General features: G+C 54.6%; 6 protein-coding genes across 6 annotated transcripts; 3 read left to right on the top strand and 3 right to left on the bottom strand.

The window, feature by feature from the left end:
* The first annotated feature begins 101 nt into the window (after positions 1-101).
* Positions 102-2,707, top strand: K437DRAFT_276128 (threonyl-tRNA synthetase). Its single transcript, XM_013385439.1, has 3 exons — positions 102-444; positions 533-1,816; positions 1,887-2,707. The coding sequence occupies exons 1-3, from the start codon at positions 247-249 to the stop codon at positions 2,673-2,675; spliced, it is 2,271 nt and encodes a 756-aa protein (XP_013240893.1). The 5' UTR covers positions 102-246; the 3' UTR covers positions 2,676-2,707.
* On the bottom strand, positions 2,670-6,119 carry K437DRAFT_250958 (WD40 repeat-like protein). The gene is made up of 3 exons (XM_013385438.1): positions 5,668-6,119; positions 2,882-5,590; positions 2,670-2,817 (listed from the first exon to the last, which is right to left on the bottom strand). Exons 1-3 carry the CDS (start codon positions 5,867-5,869, stop codon positions 2,711-2,713), a joined length of 3,018 nt encoding a protein of 1,005 aa, XP_013240892.1. The 5' UTR covers positions 5,870-6,119; the 3' UTR covers positions 2,670-2,710.
* Positions 6,120-6,210: 91 nt separating this feature from the next.
* Positions 6,211-7,884, top strand: K437DRAFT_259207 (uncharacterized protein). Its single transcript, XM_013385437.1, has 2 exons — positions 6,211-7,452; positions 7,517-7,884. Exons 1-2 carry the CDS (start codon positions 6,454-6,456, stop codon positions 7,820-7,822), a joined length of 1,305 nt encoding a protein of 434 aa, XP_013240891.1. The 5' UTR covers positions 6,211-6,453; the 3' UTR covers positions 7,823-7,884.
* Positions 7,885-8,747: 863 nt separating this feature from the next.
* On the bottom strand, positions 8,748-14,379 carry K437DRAFT_18513 (uncharacterized protein). The gene is made up of 4 exons (XM_013385434.1): positions 14,093-14,379; positions 9,503-14,014; positions 9,064-9,438; positions 8,748-9,009 (listed from the first exon to the last, which is right to left on the bottom strand). The coding sequence occupies exons 1-4, from the start codon at positions 14,273-14,275 to the stop codon at positions 8,791-8,793; spliced, it is 5,289 nt and encodes a 1,762-aa protein (XP_013240888.1). The 5' UTR covers positions 14,276-14,379; the 3' UTR covers positions 8,748-8,790.
* A 714-nt stretch (positions 14,380-15,093) lies between these two features.
* On the bottom strand, positions 15,094-20,048 carry K437DRAFT_250952 (uncharacterized protein). Its single transcript, XM_013385436.1, has 5 exons — positions 19,607-20,048; positions 18,611-19,537; positions 16,348-18,550; positions 15,806-16,276; positions 15,094-15,732 (listed from the first exon to the last, which is right to left on the bottom strand). Exons 1-5 carry the CDS (start codon positions 19,913-19,915, stop codon positions 15,290-15,292), a joined length of 4,353 nt encoding a protein of 1,450 aa, XP_013240890.1. The 5' UTR covers positions 19,916-20,048; the 3' UTR covers positions 15,094-15,289.
* A 178-nt stretch (positions 20,049-20,226) lies between these two features.
* Positions 20,227-23,188, top strand: K437DRAFT_250949 (uncharacterized protein). The gene is made up of 2 exons (XM_013385435.1): positions 20,227-20,826; positions 20,891-23,188. Exons 1-2 carry the CDS (start codon positions 20,454-20,456, stop codon positions 23,008-23,010), a joined length of 2,493 nt encoding a protein of 830 aa, XP_013240889.1. The 5' UTR covers positions 20,227-20,453; the 3' UTR covers positions 23,011-23,188.
* The last annotated feature ends 909 nt before the right edge of the window (positions 23,189-24,097 follow it).

Below are 24,097 nucleotides of genomic sequence, written 5' to 3'. Positions count from 1 at the left end.
AGACAGGGTGAACATAACCCTAATTAAGTTCGCAGCGGCTTGTGCTGTCGTGTGCTCTTTCCCGAATAGAAACTCTTTTCTTCTCCTGCAGTTGAGGGATTCCAACGAGAGATGCTGTGAGGGGGTGTGACTCCAGCACAACTTCCTTTCGAGGTACAGCAATATGTGCGTTATACGCAGCGAATAGAGCTGTATGCACCGTTGTTCTCCTGCAGCAAGTCGGAAACGTTCCAGCAGCTAGAAAAAATGGCATCCGAAAACACTTCCCAGACGGCGCCTCACCCGTTCCACTCGTCGGCCGAGGCTCGCGACCCAGCTACGAATCTGTCAGAGGCTGTGGCAGATAAGCTCAGGGTGCAGGACGGAACCGATGCGAAGCTAAAGGCCCCAAAGGCCAACAAAGATAAGAAGGGAAAGGGAGATGCCAGTGGAGTGCCGCTAGAGGTGGGTCTTCCATATTCTTTCTGATTTGGTTCGGGTTGCTTCCTTAAGTGGCTGACTCCGCGCCTCTTTCATGTCTTGACCCAATCAGTTCACTCCAACGCCAAGTTTCTTCTCGCATCGTATTCAGTTGTTTGAGAAGCTCAAAGCGGAGCAAGATGCGCACGCAGCAGCGCAGCCACGAGACGGCATCAACATCACCCTGCCAGACGGGAGCAATAAGCCGGGCAAGGCGTGGGAGACCTCTCCAATGGATATTGCCAAAGCGATCAGCAAGTCTCTTGCCGAGCGCATCGTCATCTCCAAAGTCGACGACGAGACTCTCTGGGACCTCGAGCGTCCGCTGGAGAAATCATGCAAGGTAGAATTCTTTGATTTCAACTCAGACGAGGGAAAACGTGTCTTTTGGCACTCGTCTGCACATGTGCTCGGCGAGGCGGCTGAGCAGCACTATGGCTGCCATCTCTGCATCGGACCGCCCACATCGGAAGGCTTCTTCTACGAGATGGGTATGGGAGAGAGCGAGGGGCGAATGACTCGTCAGGAGGACTTCCCGGCGCTAGAGACGCTCATCTCAAGAGCGATTAAGGAAAAGCAGCCGTTCGAACGACTGAAGGTCACCAAAGAGAACCTGTTGGAGATGTTCAAATACAATAAGTACAAGCAGCACATCATCAACTCTAAGATTCCAGATGGTACCTCTACCACGGTCTACCGCTGCGGGCCTATGGTTGACCTCTGTGTCGGTCCCCACATTCCCCACACGGGCCGAATCAAGGCGATGAGCGTGCTGAAGAACTCGGCATCATATTTCCTCGGCGACCAGAACAATGACTCACTGCAGCGACTCTACGGAATTTCCTTCCCTGACACGAAGCAGATGAAGGAGTACAAGCAGTTCCTCGAAGAGGCCGCCAAGCGCGATCACAGAAAGATTGGCAAGGAGCAGGAGCTGTTCTTCTTCCACGACATGTCACCTGGCTCGTGCTTCTGGCTTCCGCACGGCATGCGCATCTACAACTGTCTGACGGACTACATCAAGGGTGAGTACAGGATGCGCGGCTTCACCGAGGTGGGTTCGCCCAACATGTACAACAGCAAGCTGTGGGAGACCTCCGGGCATTGGGCCAACTACAAGGACGACATGTTCACGCTCACCGTCGACAAGACCGAAACGTTCGGCCTCAAGCCGATGAACTGCCCTGGCCACTGCCTGATCTTTGGCAGCAGAGACCGGAGCTACCGGGAGATGCCCATGCGTTTGGCCGAGTTTGGTGTCATCCACAGGAATGAGGCCAGCGGTGCCCTCAGTGGCTTGACCAGAGTCAGGCGCTTCGTCCAAGATGATGCGCACATTTTCTGCATGACTTCGCAGGTGAGTTTTTGGTGAAGTTTCCGAGCGAATTGGGCACGAGCCTAAATTTGCTCTCTCCTGCCTCCGACAGATCGAAGAGGAAATGGCGAGCTGCTTTAGCTTCCTCGACGCTGTGTACGGCAAATTCGGGTTCACCTTTAAGCTCGGCTTGTCAACGCGCCCAGAAAAATTCATCGGCGACATCCCTGTCTGGGATGCAGCGGAAGCGCGTCTCAAGTCTGCGCTCGAGAAGTTCGTCCCAGGGAAGTGGGAGACCAACCCGGGTGACGGAGCCTTCTATGGGCCCAAGATCGACATTGACATCCAGGACGCCATGAAGCGCTCCTTCCAGTGCGCAACCATCCAGCTTGACTTTAATCTGCCCAACCGCTTTGACCTGCGTTTCCGGTGCCAGCCAGGCACGGGCACGCTAGAGAATGGCGACTCAGACCGCCCGGTCATGATCCATCGCGCTATCCTCGGCTCCTTGGAACGTTTCATCGCCATTCTTACGGAGCACTTTGCGGGCAAATGGCCTTTCTGGATGTCACCGCGGCAGGTCGTCGTCATTCCCGTCACGAACTCGGTCTTTGACTATGCAGAAGAGGTCAGGCGCACGCTGTGGGGCAAGGGACTCTATGCAGATGTCGACCTCTCAGACGCCACACTGCCGAAGAAGATCCGCAATGGAGAGATCGCGCAGTACAACTTTATCCTAGTCGTCGGCCATGAAGAGAAACAGGATAAGAGCGTTAATGTCAGGAATCGGGACAATATCGGGCAAAAAGGACGCGACGAGAGGAAAGCCCTGGCGCAGATCGTGGATGCGCTGGTTGCGCTTAAGGACAGCAAGAGCCTCGAGAACAAGTTAAATGTGTAGAATGTACCTGCAGTAATGCATGATATAGGGGCATGCTATAAGACTGGAGTGACCTCGTGTATCAGGATGCTTTCGGAGCTGTTGCCCATCCAGCCGCGATCTCCGGATGCGACATAGAGGAATCGGGAGGTGGGATCCAGGACTAGGTAAATCGAGATTATGGCTCAGTCAATACTCTTAAAGAACGATATCCACCGGCCACTCACGAAGACTCGAGACCATCGCGCCGTTATGACCGGCGACAATCTTAAAAGGTACCTTCCCGCCTTCCTGACTGAGGCTCGTGTCCCACAACCTCACATTGTCCTGCGAGCCGCATATGATGTGCTTGTCGTTTGGCATGCTGGTGATTGACGTGACGGGTCCACACCCAGTCGGCAGCTTTAAAGCTCGGAGCATTCGTGGGTGGCCCATGCCACGCCACACCATGCCGTCCGCGGCAGAACCGTTGGTTCCATTTTGGGAGCTTGATAAAGCGCGAAGATCCCACTCCTCAATCACTTCGTTCCTGCGGCCAACATAGATGCGGTCCCCATATGTGGACCAGCTGGCTGTAGCGCACCATGGCGGAGTCTTTTCGGGTAAAGGTAGCGCCCGCACGCCCCCTTTTGCGTCTGCTGGAACCCTCCTATCCCACAACATTACCTGCCCACCTAGCGTGGTGGTCAGCAGAACGTCAGGGCTGAATCGTGAGACATCTGCGTCGAAGCCTGCCGATGCCGTCAAGCTCCCAAGAGATGACTTCGACAGGGTGGACTTGGAATTAGCTGGTCCTATCCTGCTGGCTCCATTAGCAGTTGTTCCTGCAGCCTTCCCATTAGTCTTTGCTAAAGCCTTCGCGTCGGTCGGGAGCGCAAGACCGGCGTGTTTTTTGCTGCTAAGCATCAGTAAAGGCTCGTCGTCGGAGGGCGCATCTTCATCTCCGCCTTCTGCATCCGCCTCCCCATCTGCATCAGCTTCTCCGTCGGCATCGGCGTCAGTGTCGGCATCAGCGACAACTTCCTTTCGGGCGAGAACCCCGCCGGACTGGTTCCTGAAGCCATCCTGAGCTCCCTCTGTCCTTGCTGGGACGGCCACATCCAATGTCTCGTCCGCCTCGCCATCAGCGTCCGCATCTGCATCTGGGTCAGCAGCGGAAGCGTCCGAGCTGTCTCCAAAGAGAGAGTCCGCATCCGAATCGGCTGGCGCCTGCTTCTTCTTCCTCTTGGCAGCAGTACTCGATGTGCTCCCTTTACGCTCAGTGCTCTTCGCCCCAGCAGGTAAGGATGCACTTTGCACAGCAACTTTGCCCATGTTGGTGATGCCCATGAGTGCGATATCATCCTCATCCTCGTTGACGTTGACAGGCCCCGCTGTCGTTTCAAAAGCACTGTCGCTGCACCCCGGGCCCGTAGCGCCACCGAATTCAATCCCCAAAGACTCATTCAGCTCACGCTCGAGCGCAAGATCTTCGTCCATCGTCCCGAGCTGCTGGCTGTCGTTTATTGTTGGCGCTGCTGTCGAAGGATCGTCTCCTGTCGCATCAAATACCGGGGCGCTCGCTGCTACAACTTGCTGATTTTTTTGCAGAGAGCTTCCTCGCATGGGTGTGTCGCCGTCCGCATCAACTTTTGCTTCGGGCAAGTCCGGAGCAGGAGCAAGAGCCGTGCTCGGACTCTTTGCAGCCGTGGGGTTCTCTGAATGCTCCTGAACACTAGATAGGAAATCTGGAGCCGTGACTTGACTTCTGCTGCGACTGCGATGACTTGGTGCGGGCGCGGGCTCGAGCGTCGAACTTCGGCTCCGGCTCCTCTTGTGCCCTCCTTCTGGGTCAGGGGTTTTGGAGTCGGTACGAGCACTTTTGATAGGCGAGGAAGGCAGTGTGACTTGGCTTTGAGGGGCTGTACTTTCTTCCAAAGCACTGGCATGGATGCTGATGACGCTCGCATCTCGCGATTTCGGTACGTGCACGCCTGGTCTGAGTGGACGGAAACTCAAGCTGCTGATTTGACCCACGTGATACGGATACTCCCTGACGACCTGGCCCGTATCCAGGTCCCACTGTAGAACATTCTTGTCCCACCCTCCGCTGACGAAGCCGCGCTGGTCTGGCGTCAATACCAAGCTAGAAACTGGGCCATTGTGTCGACGCAATACGTGATGGGTATAGCCATTGCGTCTTCGCGGAACGCTTGTGCTGCCGCCGTTAGTTGGCGGAGGGTTTGGACCGCCATTGTGGAGCTGTTGTTGGGTGTGTCGCAAGGTCATGAGATTGATCGCTCCTGATTCGGAGCCGACCAAAGCCCAGAGTGCGTCTGCCTGACAGGCGATAGAATGGACTGCTGCCACGGGGGGTGGCTGTCGCCCGCCGTCACCTTCTTCCTCTTCTTCATCAGCGCCATCGTCATTATCGTCCTGGCGCTTTTTGCCTTTGCCTTTTTTCCCCTTTACCTTGCTCGGTACACTCTGCTTGGGCTGCGGAGAAGCCGCGGCGCTGGCATCATCGTCCTCGTCCTCTTCATTCGCATAGAAAGCGCTCATGAGTCCACCCTTGTTGAAACCTTCCGGAAACTGATGGCGCACGCTAGCAGTCAGCAAGCTCTTGCCATTGACCGTACCGTAGACATCGTATCGCCGAATGTAGCCATCGCTGCCTCCGCTCAGGAGCACGGTGCCATCAGCAGATTGAGCCATGCAATGAACATGCGCCGATAGCGTCGGGCATGCCGCCAATGGCTCTGTTGAATAAGAGATGGCAGATTGGTAGGTAGAATAAGGATGGGACGCGGCGACATGGGACGAGAGGGTGTGAAAATAAGACAGGTAGTCATCAAGGCGAGCCTTGGTGATGCGTTGGTACTCAGATTGCACGCCCGGCCGCGAACCAGCGATCCCAACATGGGAGGGTGAGAGGCGGCCAGACTCATGCGCATTCTCTGATGATTAGTATTAGATTAGAATGGCAGTATCAGTGGCGTGATCCACATTGTCAATTGATCGATGCGAGCCTCACCTTCCACGTCGGTCTCATCATCGTCGCTGGGACGTTCCATTTCCTCATCTTCCTCCTCCTCGCCGTCGTCAAAATCTTCACCAGAGTAGTCGTCCATATCGTCACTTTCCATCTCAGCTTCATCTCCATCATTTTCATCCATCTCCTCCTCCATCTCCTCCTCCTCGAACTCGTCCGGGTCGTCTTCTTGATGCAGAGCCATGGCTCGTGCAGCACACCCAACCTCCTTGTACTGGCTGTCCTGGCAGGCAAAGGGCCGAGTCGCGCGCAATGTCTCTAGGCCAACGCAAATTATTGCATTCACCTTTTCTGTCTAAGGGCGACGCTTGCACGAGCCTGTCTGCCGTGTGCGATGCCAATGGCTCGGGGTGGAAAATGGAAGAAAAGGCGAAAGTGATGTAAACTATCATCGGTCGCGTTGCTAGCATTCCAACGCGTTGTTCGAAGGCGATACTAAAACCCTCTCTTCCTCGTCGCTCCACCGAAACATCAAGGCGCTCTGATTAATCGTGTCTGTATCCTGAACTCCTCATGTACGGATCAGTCATTCATCATCATCATCATGATTTTCTTCCCACCTTGAATTGATCGCATGCAACACTCTCTTCTAGACATCGTTTGCCATTGAAGCAACTTATCTGCGAGGAAAAGATAGAACAAAAGCTACCCGCTTAATTTGCAACACGATCAACCGAACGGCTGGCGCACATGGCAACGCGTGCATGGTCCCTGCATCTCACAATCCGACCTATCCCTCGGCCTGTGTCACGACGGCTCTTCCCCAAGATGACAGTCTTCACCATCGCAGCGCCTCCGTCAGCGCCATCGTCCATAACTGCTTCAGATTTCAAGCTGCCGCCTCCGACGCGAACGCAAAGTCTCTCGAAAGGGCCGGAGGCCGTGGTGGACAAACACGACAATGTTGCCATGCTTCACCGTGTCAGTCGAGACTTTCGCTCCGATACGCTGACCATTCCCACGGATGACATGTTTATAGTGATGGCTAATGCCAGCCGTGGGGACGACGTGTATGAAGAAGATGCGACGACAACTGCCTTTGAGGCCCAGATTGCTGCGCTTACGGGTAAAGAAGCCGCACTTTTTGTTGCCACAGGCACATTGTCGAACCAGCTCGCTATTCGCACCCATCTCCATCAACCGCCGTACTCCATTGTGTGCGACGTTCGCTCCCATATTAATACATACGAGTCAGGCGGAGCCGCATTCCACTCTGGAGCACATATGATTCCCATCACACCGAGCAACAAGCATCACCTCACATGGGAGGACATTGAACCACGGCTGGTGCTCGCCGAGGAAGAGGTGCATTCTGCCCCGACACGCCTGATTTGCCTGGAGAACACGCTGAACGGCACCATTTTTCCGCAAGAGGAGATCGTTCGCATCGCCAATGAGGCCCACCACCTTGGCATTCAGATGCACGTCGACGGCGCACGTCTGTGGAATGTTGCAGCCGAAACAGACACGCCCATCCATACTCTCTGCAAGCCATTCGATACAGTGAACATGTGCTTCTCCAAAGGTCTTGGTGCACCCGTAGGATCTATTCTCGCCGGTCCAGCAAAGTTTATTCGAAAAGCCAGGCACTTCCGCAAGATTTTCGGAGCCGGTCAGAGACAAACTGGGCCGCTCGCTGCAGCGGCAAAGCTAGCAGTTGAGACCAGCTTACCGAAGCTCAAAGCGACGCACGAGCTTGCGCGGTACGCACAGGCCGAGCTTGAGAAGCTCGGCGTAAGAATCATCACACCTGCGGAAACCGGGATGGTGAGTATAAAGTGGCCATTTGATTTGTATTACTTCGCTTAGTGCAGTGCCTGGTTCTGTCCAGCTCTTCATCGACACACAATCCGTTGGAATCCATCCTGCGGAGCTCACCGAGCGCGCCGAGCGTCTGTCAGATCCGCTGTATGTGCGTACACAGCGTCTCGTGATGCACTTCCAAACCGACCCGCAGGCCGTGGTGGACTTGTTACAGCTCGTTGCCCAGATGAAGCAAGAGAAGCTTGACCAAGGTTTTGTCGCGACAGACAATCCCTCGGCTATCGAAGGGCCAACAGGCAACGTTTACATTCGCGCGGCTGGTGATAAGTTGCCTCGGTACATGTTCAATAATACAACTAGAAACTGCACTTGACTGTGTGCTCCTGCCACTGTATTTTCTCCTCACTAGTCCTGACGTGTTTTTGGTGGTATTGAATGCTAGATATCGCTTTCTCAAACCCTAACAGGCTTGCCAATGGATCGGCGAAATCGCCAAGATGCGATTGAAGGCCTCATCACGGTTGTACAAATTAATAAAGTTGAGTGGCTCCTGCGAGTGCACATGAGAGTCAGTGCCATGTTCGTGATCCGCGAGCAAAAGATTTGCACCTTTTGTCCCTTGACTCCGATCTGCAATCCATTGATGGGTCTCTGCACAACTCCTTCAATGTCGCCATCTACTTTTCCCGAGATCATCTGGCCAATAGTGTTGACCTTGGCAAGTGATGTAATCCGTTCCAGTTGCACTTCTTGCAAAATCATTTCGGAGTCTACCGCTTGGAACAGGATTCGATGCGACGAGATAACGAGGTATCCCTCCTGCGACTGGAAGATGCCACAATACTCTATACATTATAGAGTGTCAGAAGCCAAGTCAAAATAATAACGAGGAAGCATTTATGCACTCACGACCATCCGTTGGATTCCGGAAGTCGTCCTCACCGAGCTGACGCAAAGTCAGCAGCATAATCGCATCGTCGAGAACTGGTTTTCCCGCCGAGGCGCGTGTCCTAATGGCTTCCATGGCGCATTCGTCGTCATTCGGTGTGTCCCGAAAGTTGCTCAAAAGCCCGGGGATAGGGCAAAGCCACGGGAATCGCGTCCAAAAGGCCGACAAGAAGAAGAACCAAATGCCGAAAGCCAAGCCCGAAAAGTAAGAGAGGGTGTCACGGTCGATGCTTGCAAGGGCAATCAATCCCATCGTCAACCAGGCGAAGACCCGCAAGGTGGAGGGAGGAGATCTCCAGAGCGCTAAATTTTTAGCCCGCTCATGCATGGCTGCGAGTTCATCCGCCCCCACTTGAACAGCTGTTGCCCCGTGACTGGTGGCAGCGTCTGGGGTCAAAGGTTTAGCCTGCTTGCTCTCTGACAGCACCGCAGTTTGTTTGGCGAGCAAGAGTCGATGCGCCCTTGTGAGCATCGAGTGTCGAAGGAGCTCTGGAGCAGGTGGGTGGTCGCGCATCTTGAGGAGCCAGAGCAACGGCACAACAATTGCGGCGTACGACAAGAGTTGAAATCTCCACAATATGAAGTAGGCCTGGACATCGCGAAAGGGGGATGCTTCGTTTACTGGATGAGTCTAGAAAAAGCTTCAAGTGCAAGACGCATACTCACGCTCATAACGACAAACGTCCTTTTCTTGCTCTTCCACATGGAGAGGTCACAAATGCCGCCCACGATGCCTCTATAAATCGGGAAAGCCGTGATGTAGAGTCGTTCATGCGTGTCCGTTCCGTCACGCTGAACCACTCTTTCGCTCTCAAGGGAGGCAGTGGCAGAAGGCTCAGTGTCGGGTCGGTCAAGACGAACAGGCGTGCTCGAGAAGATGGTGGTCGCAAATGCCGTGAGGGAGGCCAAGTAGTACCCCATGCGAATGAATGGTACGGTGCCATTGGGCTTGATGTGTTTCCACTCGTCTGCTGCTGGGAAGGCGGAGCCCTTGATCTCTGCTGGGTCCAGCACTTTTATTGCCTTCACCCGCTTGAGGTCCTTTAGCAAGTCCTTTCAGTCAGCCTTGGCAACGCGAAACAGAGGGACAGCCTATCGGGCTCACCTTTCCAAATGCGTGTAGGTAGCGGATGATGAGCAAGTCGTCCCAAGTTGAGGTTTTGACCCACTCATCGAGCTCGGCCTTGCGCAGCCGCAAGGTTTTGAGCTTGGATGGGGTAATGTCCACTTCCGGCGCTTCTTCTGGGATTGTCTCGATTGATATGTCTTCCTCCTTGACAAAGCCTCGGCGGGTACGGCAAGCCGTACCCTGCGATATGTCACTGTCACTTTGAGAACGCAACGCTGGTAGTTGCGCCTTCTCGATAGGGATCGTCCGATTCGAGATGATGCCCGCAGGGTCCATCGATGCTATAGACAGGGTCCGACTCGTTTCGGCTAACACGTCCGCAAGAGCAGGCAGGGACTGGGACCACTCTGCCAAACCGTTGGCAAATGACGAGGTAACATCAGCACTTTGAGGTCGCTTTGTGGGGTAGCTCGGGGGCTGGTCTGCCAAAGCTGGCGGCGTAGTGGCTGTGCCTGTCGATCCAGCTGAGGACATGGCAGATGATTCAGCGAGCGAATCAAACATGTTCGCCATTTGTTCTCTGCGCGATGCAGCTATGGTCAGGGTGCGCGAAGGGATCGGGCGTGTGTGGTCTGCCGGTGATCGATGCAGCGCGTTGAAGGCGTAACTAACTGAGCCTTGATGACGTGTCCTTTTGGACTTGCTCCTTGTCAAAGGCTCCACGCCCGTTTTGCCGGCGAGAACTTTGCTAGCGCCGGATATACTTGCTAAGATCGATGTTTTGGTTGCTTTTGGATGCGACGGCGCAGAATCCTTGCTCTTCACGCTGCGCAGACTGGGAGAGCCGACGCGCGCATGTTCCTTTGATGCGACTGACTGCGCACTCCTGATGCTCCCGGCGCTCGAGTCTCTCATACCACTGATTGACTGCAATGTTTGGAATGGCCGAGGCGAGGGCGATCGTGGCCCGCCCACAAACTCTGGACTGATGGTCGGATACACGGTAGGACTGTCCGCGACCAGCATGGGCATTGCTATGCTCATCTTGGGCATCCCGGCAGGCGAATCACTCGAGGAGTGTCGTCGGTTCGATGTCGGTGTATACGATGTTGTATAAGATGTCGGTGGCGAAGCCGGCCGTGCGGTCTCTTGTGCGTGAGGCGGTGGTGATGTAGCGCGCTCTTCAAATCCAAGCAGAATTGGCTTTGGGGAGAATTGAGTTGAATGTGGTCGAGGAGGGAGTGGTTCATTGGGTGGCGGCGTGTTCAAGAGCAGTGAAGTGCGACGCGTAAATGAATTTAGAACGCCCGTGTTCGACAGCGAAATAACGCTGTTTCGGTTGCTGAGTTCACTGTCCAGTGGTGGCGAATTCGCATTGGATAAGCTCGATTGTCGTCGAAGACTCGGCTGGTGTTGCACCTCGGGCGTATCCGACACGTACGCAGAAGTCTCAACAGACTCGGTTGAAAGTCCCAGCGACAGAACTGCTTCCTCGGCATCCTCCTCATCTTCCGCAATAGCCTGGCGCCGTGCCGAGGTTCTCTTCGCGCTGTAGTCAATCATGCCGGAACGTCGCTTTTGCCCTTTGCCTTCCGTGGGTGTTATCGACTTCAATTCATCTGTTCCGCTAAAAGAACCCGAGGTCATCATGGGCGCAGCCGTCAAAGGCTCGGACAGCGGAGGCTTTCCGTTAGGTCGAGGCGGTAGCAAAGCGATGGCTGATTCCAGGCGTTCCTTTGAAAGGTCTGCATTACGAGCGTAGTCATTGCTCGGCGATTGGCTTGGAAGAGATGCGATTGGGCTTGAGAGCAGAATCGGATTCTTGGCGCGGGGGTTGAAGTCTTCGGATGGGGTTTCGAGCGTTGCAATGGAGAGCCTAAAGCCTCCGCTGCTGGATGCTGGCAGTCCACAGATGATCGGCTTGGGCATGCCGCCATTTGATTTGAGTGCATCGAGCGTGCTCCTGGCAGTAACCTGTTGCTGGGGCAGCGCCGCCATTGGATTGAAATCCAGACTGGACGAAGCTGTGCGCTTCTTGATACTTCCCACCCCGCCCGACGAGTCCACCTGATCGGCCCACACGACACTAGGGTGTCGCTTCCTCACCTCCTCTTTGTGCCTGTTAACCTCTTCCGTCTGGCGCACGATCGCGGCCTCCCACGCAGCAAGCTCCATACGCTGCTGCTCTGCTTCGCGATCATCTTCGGCTTCTTGATTGCCTCCTTTTCCAGCGGGTGTCAAGGGACTCTTGTCAGTAGAAACGTTCGTCCCTCGCCAAATCTCACTCTCGTCCTCGCTTCCATCATCACTGTAATTGCTTTCGCTCGGCTCTGGTGTCGCACCGTCACCTTTGATCAGGCTGATCATGGAGCCCTGTGGCGAGTGTGAATCATCGATGACTATCGGCGGCCGGGCTGCATGCCTGGGTGGCCGGGCTGGTGGTGGTGGCGAAGACATGCTTGCGCGAAGCACCGCTTCGGTCGAAGATTGCCACTCGCTGACGTCACTGCCGCTGTAGTTGGAACTCATTTTCGGTGATGATAATGATGTGTCTCCTGCTGGCAACGCAAGCTTCGGCAATGTTGGTGTTGCACGGCCGGAGCCTGGATTCGCGTCCGAGGAGGGCGCTTTCAGCAGTGTTATCTCCGTTTCCAAATTCTCCGACGCTTCTTCCTCGATTCCCTTTACCATTAGATATGATTCCATGCTCTGTTCTTGCTCCTGTCCTTGGCTCAAGTCCTTCCCTTGCGGCTGTGCTTGCTGAGCTGAGCGTGACCCGCCCCCAGCTCCAGCTCCGGCAGCCGTTTCCAACAGATGGTCAAATCCGTTGACCCTGTCGCGAGCAGAAGATGCGGAGGGCTTGCGGTGGCGTCTTCTGAGCACAGACGCAAACGGAGGTTTTTGGCCTGGGCTCAGAGAGCTGTTTGAAGAGAAGAGCAAGTCTGGGCCGATGCCTCCAGCAGAACCTATGATCGAAGATATCTCTGGTTTCTGGATGTTGGAACGTGGCACGACGAGCGTGAAGCTTGTCTGTTTCTTGTTTACGTAGTCTACGTTTGGACTAACGTACTCGTGTTCGAAGAGCCGCAAAATGGTCGGCCCACTGGCGTTGGAGGCAGCCTTAGAACTTGGAGCAGGAAGCGCAAACGGATCTTCGTAGTCTCTTGAGGATTCGAATGAGTCGATCGTCCCTACTTCAGTACCAGCATCCGAATGCTCGTCTGAGATACCTTCTTCTTCTAAGTCTTGTTGTTGTTGGCTTTCGCCTTCTTTCACTTCACTTCCGTCTGCTGTGGGTCCAGATTCCGCTTCTTGTCGGCTATCCGCAACGTTCGGTGCTTTTGCTCTTGCCGAAGCGTCCGCTGCTGAACGCGTGGGGAATAGTGGCTTTGGAAAATCCTCAAAGACAGCCCCGGACCCCCCGAGCGTGGGTTTGTCCCCAGCGTCGAGGCTGAAGCCAAGACTGTGCTTCGCCCCTGAGGACGCGGCACTGGAAAAAATCGATACGGCGCTGCTGCTCGTGGAAAAATGTGAGTCAACCGAAAAAGCGTCTTCGTCTTTGAGCTCGACTGGCAAAGATGACTCCTGCTGCTCGCTAGCGCTATCTCTTGGTGATGCGAGCGCTGTATAAACTGGTGCAGATGAAGATATGCTTGATATAGAATCTGGGAGCTTACCCGTCGCATTGACAGGTGATGCTTCTGCTGAATCTACCAGTGGGACTTCCTGTGTCTGTGGAGAGTAGAATGCCTCGGCAGCAGTAGATTGGGCGTTGGATGTAGGCGAAATAGGCGGATACCCCTGCGCTTTTGAGGCCACAGAGAAGGAAAGAGCTTCGGGTCTGCGGTTGATAGTGTGGACGATTGCAGGGTTGTTCACTTGCGAGGAAGATCCAGGCTGATTCCCCGGTGTCTCCTGCGCGACCTGCTTTGCGACTAAGTGCTCGTCCTGCTCCTGCTCTGAATGTGACGCTGCGTCAAGCTCGGTCTCTGTCCCTTCGCTCTTGGTGCCTGCTGTAGCACTGACGAGGGATGCGGCTGCTATGCAGCGGTCATCAGTGGCTATTGGCGAAGGATCCTCAGTTGATTCACTTCCTTCGTCCTCAACTCCAATGTGAAATCGTGAGCTCCTTTCTTCCGCGTTTGCTTCCTTCCCCTCCGACTCCAGGCTTTCGGCGACCTCGGGCCCTGATTCTGGCTCTTGGTTTGACAGCAAGGCCCCCTTTGGCGTATTCTTCGCTCTCGAAGCGAAAGCGCCAACCTCTGCTGTCTGAACCACTTCGAGCTTCGATGACGCTATCCCTTTATAAGCTGCTTCCTGGCCACCTTCAAGGTAGGCAGCTTGCTCTGCTACGCTCTCGGACCGGCCTGCTACTGCAATCGAAATAATGGCAGCTTCGGGCGCTTGACGAGGTGGGGACGGCTCTCTCTGGGCCGCCGCTGATGACGCGTCGGTTACTGTTGAGGCTGGAGCTTGACCTGGCCCAGCAAGCGAAGTTACCTGCTGGACGGAAAGTAATGACGTTTCAGGTGTCACTGGGATCGAATTCTGGGCAGTCGTGGAAAGTGATGCGGCTGGTTTCAGTGGGGCGGAAAGAGATAGTGAAGAAGCGAGAGGCCTGCTGACCGGCGCTTTGGTGAAGCGAGCGGTAAGCGAGCGTGCTACGGGCGTAAGTGCCGCGCTGGTGGGTTGCACCTGCTGCTGATGCTTGGAAGGTGTCCCATTGGATGAAGATGTTGCTGGGCCTGGACCGGCAGATGGAGCAGCTGCGAGATCCCACTTGGCAGTAAGAGAACGGCCAGCGCTCATGTCGTGGGTGCTTGTAATTGATGACCTTGTATTTGTAGGAGCAGGATGTGTCTTTATATCTCAGTCGTGGCTTGGTATCATTGACCACTTGGTATCAACAGCAGAGCTCCATCGCGAACTAGTGCTTGGATTAGATGACCCGACTGCCCTGACGGCACCCCTTAGAGCAACGAGTAACAGGCGTTGCACCCGCTGCACTGGCCGATTATCATGCGTATATCAGTGCGGAAGCCCCAGTCTTGCTCGGTGTAAGCAACTTCCGACTTGCGTACACACTCTTTCCTGTGCAGCAGGACAAATCAGCAAGCTTGGCTTCTACCGGCGACGCTGCGCTCTGTGGGCCACAGGGGGTATCGGCGGTGACTTTGCTGCCATGGGCAAATGGCGCCATTGCCCTGGGGACAAGCACAACTTCTGAGGTATATGCAGCAACGAGGGTACCAAGCTGGACGCTGGACGCGCCTCGAAATTTTACCAGAGCATCCCAGTAGAGAAGGACAGCTCCCGTATGCTGCAAGGTGAGATGATCTATACATTGCTTGCGGCTTGGTCCTCTTGCTCCTCCCTCACCGAGGTCTCTCACACACATTTCCCTCCTGGTCATTTTCTGCGGGGTTCGGTCATGTGGCGGCGGCTGCAGCGGTGCGACTTGAGGCTGCGGCCAGAGAAAACTGCGCGAGCCAAGGCACGGAATCGGAAAGATGCAACCCTAGCCCTACAGAAGGAATAAAGGGCTATCGACCAAGTCTCACAACGCTCAAACGCACCTTTGACCAGCGGCTCCTCGTCAGTTGGACCCACCCACATCTGCACATTTCGTCAAGTTTTGACGGTCGTCGATCTGTGCTCAGCACGTACCACGCTGCCTCGCTGCTGGGCACTACTTCTTTTCATTCTTGGCTAGAAAAGCCGGTGAGCTTGTATGTGCGAGGATCGAGTACATGCCACGTGCGGATGATGCTACAATGGTTGCGTCTGCCGCGACCGTCGGACATGTCCTTGGCCACCTGCGATTCAGAAATCAAAGCTGCCAAAGTCGAAGGACTGTGCAGCCTGGTGTTGCTGATCATTCGCAGCCGCCTTCATAAGATTTGCAAACCCCTTAGGTTTGGGCGCGCCTTCTCCGCCTGTAGCAGCAGCATCAGAGGCGAGCGCTGCTGATTTGGCGGGTAATGGGTTCGTTGCCGCCGTGAGGTGAATTGGTGCCTCTTCCGGCTCGTCGAACAGCGCATTCATGGATCCCTTCTTACTTTTCTCCACTTGAGCTGTTGTAACAGCTGCTGATGCTGATTTGGATCCAAGCACAGCCGCACTGTCGCCGATTTCATTGACAAGCAGGCTTGAGCGACGGCGTGACATCAGCTTTGAATTTGTCGACGGCTCTTTGACAATATGGCTAATGTCGGGTCGGTCAAAGACCCAATCTCTGAGCAGCAAGAGACCTAACATGTGACAGCCTGTAAAAGCTCCCGAGTCAGTGATTTTCTTTATAAGACCGCGTGTGCGCGAAGTAAGTTATCTGAAGCCCACCTAGCCTGCCGAGCACATGGTTCGCATACAGAACAAAGCGCCATTCTTGGTCGACGGGTATTCTTGCAAGTCCGAGAGCCGTTTGCGCAGTTTTGCCTTTCAGGTCAGCAAGCAAAAGAGCCAGCGAGGCGTCGCCGTAGTATCCAAAAGCACAGTGCTCCACAGTTCCCATCAACTGAGCGACCTCGGCGTCTGCGAGCAGCTCGGGGAAAGGCGTGACAATCACTTGTACAGCGAGGTCCCTTCGATTTAGCATCCAGAAAGCCCAACTCGCAAGGCAGCGATTGCCTGTTTCGAATGCTAAGGGAAGCACGCGGTCCTTCAAAAGCTCCAAAAGGATGGGCCCGTCACTGCGTCCCTCGCGAATGCGACAGAGAGCGATGGCGAGCTGCACGTCGTTAAGATAACGCACACATACGTTCACTGCATCTTTGAGGCTGTCCGCAAGCATGAAAAATGTCGCTGCAAACTCTATCCTCCGAAGCAATCCGTATCAGCATTGCGGGCGAAGCGCCTGTCCTCAGCGCTCCGTCAGAACTTACCGAATCGACGCTGGCTCAGCAGCACAAATGCATTCTTGAGTGCTGCTGCTTTCCATCGGTCTTCCGTAAAGTTATTTGCCAGAAAAGCGATCATCTTCCTCTGCTCCGGGTGCCAGACAGCTTGCCTCCACAGGCTGTGCACAAGCTTTTGCTTGCCCAGCGCAAAATAGAGCAGCGAGCACGAGACCGGATCTCTGTCTTCGCCTGCCATAAACTGACTTCTAGCCACATTCTCCGCCTGTGATCGCAGCGAGTCCTGCGATCCAAGCCACATGAAGAGACCAGTTGCCTTCGCTGCTGGCCATGTCACCTTGCCCTGGAAGAGCGAATCGACTGCACTGACGATCATTTCTTGAGTCTCACTGTGGAAAGCCCATAGAATATCGCGATGATCGAGATAATGCTCTCCTGGAATGTCTGTACCCGCTCGTGCAGCAAAATCTCGCAGCGCAACCAAGTATCGCACCCCGCTGCTGTCGAGTGCACCTTTCTGCTCGTCGACTTCGAGCGTGACTCGGGCCATTCGTTTTAGGTTTATTTGCTCTGAACCGTCCAGGTCGCTGAGCAATGACGAGGGTAGCCGGTCTTGAAGATCTTCGATGTGAGCCTCCGTTAAGTCGCTCGAGTGGCTGTCCTGCTGGTCCACATTCGCGAAAAGTGAGTTGTGCGCCATATAGGCCGAACTCTTCGATTCGCTGGTGCCCGTGAAGTCTTGTTCCCCCTTTCGGTAGGCGAGAAGGTCTACTTCTTGAACAGAAAATACGTCTCCCGCCGTCGTATGTCTGAGCGCCGAGTGCAAGTGGAGTATGATGGTTTTGGCGACGTCGACGTACCCCCAAAGAAGGCATTGTTGTAGAAAGTCTGGATGATACTGGCGGACCGGCCCATTGGTGCGAGCCGCAAGCTCTTGTAGATGTGCACGCTGCCGGTGACCATCTGTCGAAATTGGAGAGAAACTTCGAATGATGTTGGCAGACGCTACGCAAATGTAGTCGGCCTTTGCGAACGAGAGGCTATCTATGCGCGGGCACCAAGCATGGCAATGCAGTTTCCCGATCCGCTGCCAGCCGTTCAAGACCCTGCTCCCGCGATCGCTATCGTAACGCCAGCGAGATGCAGTCAAGATTTCGATATGGGTGTCGAGAGCGAGCGCCAGCACTGTGCATTCAGCGTTCCACGACAAGGAGATAACTGGAGCTTTCATAGTCTCGCAGTGCTCCATGCCATCAGAGAACTCGCTGCTCTTGGAATCCCAGATGAGCAGCACGTTTGCTCCAGTTTTCGTGTCAATTCCGGTCAGTGCCACTTTTCCATTTCGAGAAATCTGTATGGCTGCGTCTCTTTTTCCATGAACTTGATGACTGGAAAGTTGTACCCACCGCGCCGCCGATGTATCAAGACTTACCCATGCGACGAGTGTCTCATTGCCCAAGAGTGCGCAGCATAAAAGGGTTGCACCATCTTGAATCAATCCGGCGCAGGCAACTCGTGAGGATGGGTCCATGGGCAGCATTCCACGAGCTTTCGCATGTTCACCTTCTTTGACGAAAAGACAGTGTCCGTCGTTCCGAATGCCCAACACGCCTTCTTCGTGGGGCGAGCCGATGCTAAGCAGTGCGACTACATGGGCTGCATCGTGCTCTCGGGCCACCTTGTCTGAGTGCAGACGGTCGTGTACGAAAATCCCATCAGAGCTGCTGCACACCAGACTGTCATGTAAAGTAGCCAGTGCGATCGGCATTTGAGGGACCTGCACGGCCCCGGTGAGCTGGCACAGTTTGCCTGAAGCGTCGATGCTCCAACGAATCACCTCGCAAGCCGAGCTGCAAGTTTCAGCTAGGGATAACAACTCGCCGGACCTTGCAGTTGTCAGGCTAGTGATGCGTCTGCGATGTCCCTGGCGTGATGGCTTGTTCTCAATGGCAGAGCAGGCGACGCGCAGTCCGCTGTCGTGGCCATCGAATAAAAGCTCTGGACTGATTAATGCTGTTGAGCAGGCGCCAATTTCAGATACTAGGGTCATGGCGGCACTTGGATACGATGGGTACGGAATGTGAGAGTGAGCGACAGTGCCTGTTGGAATGAGAGGTGTGAAAGAGAGTGGTTGGGCTAATGCCATCCATTTTGCAAGTAAGCTGGAGCGATGGTGTATTTTAAGAGCAGTGAAACTTTGAACGAGACTCGGAGGTGTGCGATCAACATTCTGGGCGTTTGTAATCGTTCAGCTAGTCTTATTTGCAACTGAAATGGCACCCATACTCACGGCGGTGCCCCTGACCACGATCTCGCCATCTTCTTGAATTCTCATGAACATGTCTGGAGTGTCCTGCATAAAGTGCTCAAGGCGCCGGACCCTCGTCCGCAGGAGATCCTTGCGTTTTTCCTGCTCCACATCCCTTTCCACAGCAGGAAAGGTGCGGGTATCATTCGTATGTGCACTTGTGCCGATGCCAAGCTCGAGCATCTGCAGCTCTTGCTGCATGTGTTGTAAGGAGACGTTGCAGGCAATAGAAAGGTCTCCTGCGTCGAAGTAGATTGTTGAGCCTCGCTTCTTCTTTGTCGGCTCCACGTTCGAAATACCTTCCGAAAGGCCAAAGGAGCCTTCGTCGACAGATGCCCACAGCCGAAATTTGGACGGCTGATCGATGACGGGCGAATAAATTCGGCAGACACCCTCACGTGTTCGTACCACAAGTACTTCACATCTTTGGACGGAAGTGGGGGCTCCATCAGTTAACAGGGTCGGTGATCGACGCCAGTGGATGGAGGTGATCTTGCGTGGGAGGACCAGGCGGTCAAGCACGAACGGAATTCCGAGCTTTTCTAGCTTTTGAGTGGCAGTGGCCATGCCCCATATCAAGACCCTTCGATCATGATTCAAGCATGCAGCAAAATGAGCACCATCTGGTGACCACAGAGCAGAAGCTATTATTTTACCGGCAGGCGCTTTGCAGCCCCATAACTTTTTCCACACACGTGAACCTTCATTCAAGGTCCACACGGAGAGTCCATGGGTGGTGCCAACAAGAACCTTGCCACGATGCATGGATAGCGAAAGGACTTCCAGCGGATGCGTATTTGTACCTTCCTCAGGGACTGTCCATGTTGAATGGACAGTCCATCTGCGAACACCTTTTGCGGGTGACGTGCTGTGCCATACACCGATGTGTTTTCCTTGCGAGGCCACCGTCTGCAAAATGCCAGATGGATGCGATCAGACACAAGTTACCACCGATGCAGTCGTACGGGGCGCACATACTAAGACTTCTGAGGACATTGATTCAGGCTGCCCCAGGGCCACACAGCGCACAAGCATGTCGCGTGACCTTGTCCACGCCTCTTCAGCGAATGCGCTGGTAAACGAAACAGCGGATTCGATTTCATGATTGTTCGAGTCGATGAATTGGATGCGATCCGCACGAGCATGAGCAATTATAACCTCCCTTTCATGGGTTAAGACCAGATGAGACGTTGCATGACCGTACCCGATCAGATGGCTGGGCTCTAAGCCACCAGGATAGGTGAACGCCAAAGGGAGTGTCGGTAACACGATGGATGGAGTCTCCATTGTCTCTCAGTGCGATGCGGCTGCGCATAGCTTGTTTCACCAAAGGCGAGAATATGTCGCCGATATTCGCCTGACAGATGAGCCAATGCCTGGTGTCTGGAGCAAATGGTGAGGATCAACCACTAGATTCCATGGATGAGAGGTAAGCATGAGTTCCTTATGGCGACTATGAGTTGCTGTGCTTAAAAAGGAATGATGTAATTAGCGATGCCGCCGCCACCACAAAATGGCAAGAAAGATTCAATTTCCTCGATTTCTGGCTTTGCCCGAATATCTCAATCTCTCACTAGTCATCCTGATCATCAGGCCGAAACTTTCTTTGCTGCCATTCGAAGTCTTTCATTTGTACAGCTGAGGCCATCATACAGCGTCACTTTTCAGACCTTACCGAAGCACTGATTGCGACTCACATTCAGGGCAGACAGCAACGCTGGCGCTCAATTTTGGCGGTCGAGCTACAGGGCCTGCTGCGCTTTGGCAACGCCTAGTGACGCATCCCAGTTCAGTGGCATTGTCTGCAACAGCCTGCCTTCACAGGATGGCGGCTCCTGGTGCTGGTGCGGGTGCGGGCAAAAAACAAACAAATTCCTTCTCGACCAAACCCTTGTATGCATTTGACCTCCCGCTACGGGTCCTTCAACATCTGGAGGTCTGCGAGAGTCTTTCTCCACTTGTGTCGACATATTCATATGCAGCAGCGGGTCGACAGTCGAGCAAGATATCGAGAGAGAGCTCGGACGGTGCAGACGGCACCTCTTGTCATGTATGCCCTCATTCAGGGAGGTTCCCTTCGGTTGAAGAGCAGCGGGCGCACTTTCGTGGGGATTGGCACCGATTCAACGTTCAGCTGAGCCTGTCTGGCAATGCAGATAAAGTGATGTCCGAGGCCGCCTTTGAGCGCGCTACTGAAGGTAAAGTTAGAGTCGTTGGGAGTGCACTCCCTTCAAATAATATACTGACGCGTATGCATTATAGACCTTGATACCGCATCAGAAGATGATGCGTCTGGGGGAGAGGCAGACGAACTTCAACACGCCGAACACCTCGACACCGTCGCCCGGCTTCTCGCCACTCTTTCGACGAATGGCAATGGATCTGCTTCCGATACGGAGAACGATACCTATGATCGCGACCCGAGGCGTACGCTTGACTCGTCCGACTCTACCCGCATTTGGTTCGAGTCAGGGCCCTCTGCGCCGCAGGATGCCGCTTTACCGAGCATGCAGCTAGGCGTCCATCGTGCGCTCTTCCCAGATCTTTTAGAGGAGGAAGCTCCTCAGGGGTACCTGCAACAAAGCTTGCGCGATATGCACGCTGGCAGACTTTCACGTCGGCCTGGGCAAGGAACAGGATGGGTAGGCAAACGTCTGAAGAGCGGCAATGCCGCAGATGTTGGGCGTAGCATGCAGATGAATATTCTCGATGGAGAAGGCTATGTCCCGCACTTACAGCTCAAAAGCAAAGAAGAGGCTGTGGACGAAGATGTCGATAGTGGTCTCTCCACCGCCGCAAGCGACAGTGAAGACGGAGATCCAAGGTCTCTAGCGTTGCCTTCAAACCCAGGAGCGGATCCACCTCTGCGCATGTGGACGGTCCTGATGATGGGGGGCGGACATTTTGCTGCAGCTGTTATCGCGCTCAACCCACACGTTGTCATAACGCACTCCAAGAAGAAAGGCACTGTTGAAGAACACAGTCTCATCGTTCTCGCGCATCGCACTTTCCATCGCTACACTACCCGTCGCAAACAAGGAGGAAGTCAGTCGGCTCAAGATGCAAGTGGAAAATTTGCAAAAAGCGCGGGTGCCCAGCTGCGTAGGTACGGCGAGGAGAGTCTGAAGGAAGAGATTAAGCAGATGCTTGATCTTCCCGGATGGCGTTCGCTGATCGAGCGCAGCGAGCGTGTCTGGGTCCGAGCTGGGAAGCGCTCTGCGAAAGGAACCTTGTGGCAGTGGGAGGGCCGGGGTAAGGCAAGCCCACTTGATGCAGCGCGGACCGACGGCCGATTGCTCAGCCTGCCGATTCAGACAAGACGACCCAATTTGGCGGAAGTTCTGCGATGTTTCTTTGAGCTCTCACGGGTACGCGTGTCACACTTTTCACCCGAAGGACTCGAGCTGAAGGTTGCAGAAAGGCAAGCCGCCGATGTAGAGCAAAAACAACGGTCCGCTCGCAAGCGGGCGGCGCAAGAAGCGAGGCGTTCAAAGGCCACACAAAGGTTGGAAGTGAAGTCTGCCGCGCGGAGAGAGCGAGAAGCTTTGACTGAGCAAGAAAGATCGCAGCGACTGCGTTTCGAGCGCTTGGCCGAGATGGTAGTCAAGGGCCGCGTGGAGTCTCTCGCCAACTTTATCGAAAAATACGGATTCTCCGTGCTCGATTCATCGGAGGGACAAGCGATGAGTGTTGATAGCCTGTTGCCTCGCTGGTGGCGGATGCAGCAAGCAGAGGGCTCGAAACGAAGCAGCACGCCTTTGATTCCCAGCACGCTACTCCAATTGGCTGCCGAGGGTGGTGATCCGGATATGGTGCGGTTCCTTCTTGTTGAGAAACACGCCGACCCAACCCGACCGGTGCTACCTCCACCTTTCCCAAGCAACAATGACGACGATATTGAGCCGTCAGCTCCTCACCGGGCTGCGTACGATCTTTGCAGTACGAAAGCAGCGCGCGAAATATTCCGGCGTCTGATGGCTGAGCAGCCGGGATGGTGGAACTGGGCCGGCACCACTGCTGGTGGAGCCAGGGTGCCATCCGCGCTGACGGAGGAGATGGCCGATGCCAAGGCGGCCAAAGTGAAAGACCGACGCGCTGCCCTCCGCGAGAAGGCGAGGGAAAGAGCGGCAAGGGAAGGCACTGAAGTGCCGTTTTCGGATACCACAACTATTGAGCCGCAGGGGCAGCCAACTGTTGCAGCAGGTGCTGCGTGTAGCTCGCTTCGAGCCAACGTGCTAGGCGGTAAAAACCAAGCCTCGCGGATACTGAAGGGCATGCTGGACGAGTCGAGCATGACGCCTGAAATACGCACTCGGATCGAGCGGGAAAAGCGGGCGCGTGCTGCCGAAGAGCGCATAAAGCAGCAGCAGCAGGCTCCTTGAACGTAATTGCGACATGTATGTGCTTTGGTTCAAGTGAACATCGACCATGTACCTTCTTAGGGTTAGGGCTAGGGTCTTTGTTCATCAGTGCGCACATCGTGTCTATTTATACGTGTCTGTGCGGCTCTCGGTCAGGATGTCATGAAGGCGAAGGTGTCAACTCGAGTGTGCGGAAGGGAATACTAATAGCATCAGATAACATGGAGATTTGCACACGTCAGCGCTTGACTTTCGGCGATATGTTAAAGGCTCTGGGAGGTCGGCTTCTCTCCTATTGATCACCCAGCCCTCTCTTAACTTCTGAATGAGCTGCACCGGGTCCTGGAACCCTTTTTCCCACGCTAGATCCGAATGAAGGTTACCCGAAGTCCCGACGACGGCCGTATCAGAACGACTCTGAGTGAGAAAGGCACAGGCTTAGCTGTACGCTGCTTGAGTTCCATGTCTACGTACCAGGCACACGGGAGGATGGAAGTTGGGTCAGGTACCGAGCCTGCATGTACGCTCCACACTGCCGCTTTTAATCCCCGATCCTCAACGCTTGAATGTAAGCGAGCACACCGCCAGGGCCGAGAAGAATAGCACCGTAGCTCAATGCTATGCGCCCGTTTCCTCGATATTTTCTCTTCTGTGAGCATAAGTGACTAGTGATTACCAATCCTTCAGTCATCTTCAACGCCTGTGCAGCCGTGCAGCCGGTACTGAAGGAAAGTGTCACCCTCACAAGGCCTGTTATGGTGCCATGCCTCAATGTCCAGCAATCATGAGCCAAGGCAGAAAAATATCAAACTGTCAGCCAGTCAGATCACGCAGGCTGCCGTGACTACTCTTTGTAAGAGACTGAACACTGAAGTGGGCTTGCGGATGTGAGATTAAAAGGTCAAAAAACTGCAAGGCTGTGAGCCTGTGGTGACAGAGGTGTCGCATAGAGGAAAAGCGCAGCTCGAGAAAATTGCTGAGTGTAGACGAAGGTCACGTCAAGTGGGAGTTGTACTGGTCCACAATGGTGTCGTGGAGCAGAACTTTATTCTCTCGCACGTTTGTCGAAGAAGACCGGACGACGCTACGATTCGGTCGGAGCCGAGAA

Source organism: Tilletiaria anomala (assembly GCF_000711695.1).
Source record: "Tilletiaria anomala UBC 951 chromosome Unknown K437scaffold_110, whole genome shotgun sequence".
Classification (NCBI taxonomy): Eukaryota; Fungi; Basidiomycota; class Exobasidiomycetes; order Georgefischeriales; family Tilletiariaceae; genus Tilletiaria; species Tilletiaria anomala.
The sequence above is the reverse complement of the archived record's forward strand: the minus strand, read 5'-3'. Positions and strand labels throughout refer to the sequence as shown.

Coding starts and splice junctions, on each gene's coding strand:
- K437DRAFT_276128 (XM_013385439.1), top strand. CDS start 247: ATGGCATCCGAAAACACTTCCCAGACGGCGCCTCACCCGTTCCACTCG. Junction 445..532: donor CCAGTGGAGTGCCGCTAGAG/GTGGGTCTTCCA, acceptor TGACCCAATCAG/TTCACTCCAACGCCAAGTTT. Junction 1,817..1,886: donor TTTTCTGCATGACTTCGCAG/GTGAGTTTTTGG, acceptor TGCCTCCGACAG/ATCGAAGAGGAAATGGCGAG.
- K437DRAFT_250958 (XM_013385438.1), bottom strand. CDS start 5,869: ATGGCTCTGCATCAAGAAGACGACCCGGACGAGTTCGAGGAGGAGGAG. Junction 5,591..5,667: donor TGATGAGACCGACGTGGAAG/GTGAGGCTCGCA, acceptor ACTAATCATCAG/AGAATGCGCATGAGTCTGGC. Junction 2,818..2,881: donor CGCGATGGTCTCGAGTCTTC/GTGAGTGGCCGG, acceptor CGATTTACCTAG/TCCTGGATCCCACCTCCCGA.
- K437DRAFT_259207 (XM_013385437.1), top strand. CDS start 6,454: ATGACAGTCTTCACCATCGCAGCGCCTCCGTCAGCGCCATCGTCCATA. Junction 7,453..7,516: donor CACCTGCGGAAACCGGGATG/GTGAGTATAAAG, acceptor GGTTCTGTCCAG/CTCTTCATCGACACACAATC.
- K437DRAFT_18513 (XM_013385434.1), bottom strand. CDS start 14,275: ATGAGCGCTGGCCGTTCTCTTACTGCCAAGTGGGATCTCGCAGCTGCT. Junction 14,015..14,092: donor CTCGCTTCACCAAAGCGCCG/GTCAGCAGGCCT, acceptor ACGACTGCCCAG/AATTCGATCCCAGTGACACC. Junction 9,010..9,063: donor GGACGTTTGTCGTTATGAGC/GTGAGTATGCGT, acceptor CAGTAAACGAAG/CATCCCCCTTTCGCGATGTC.
- K437DRAFT_250949 (XM_013385435.1), top strand. CDS start 20,454: ATGGCGGCTCCTGGTGCTGGTGCGGGTGCGGGCAAAAAACAAACAAAT. Junction 20,827..20,890: donor CTTTGAGCGCGCTACTGAAG/GTAAAGTTAGAG, acceptor TATGCATTATAG/ACCTTGATACCGCATCAGAA.
- K437DRAFT_250952 (XM_013385436.1), bottom strand. CDS start 19,915: ATGGAGACTCCATCCATCGTGTTACCGACACTCCCTTTGGCGTTCACC. Junction 19,538..19,606: donor CAATGTCCTCAGAAGTCTTA/GTATGTGCGCCC, acceptor GGCATTTTGCAG/ACGGTGGCCTCGCAAGGAAA. Junction 15,733..15,805: donor CCATGTGCTCGGCAGGCTAG/GTGGGCTTCAGA, acceptor GAGCTTTTACAG/GCTGTCACATGTTAGGTCTC.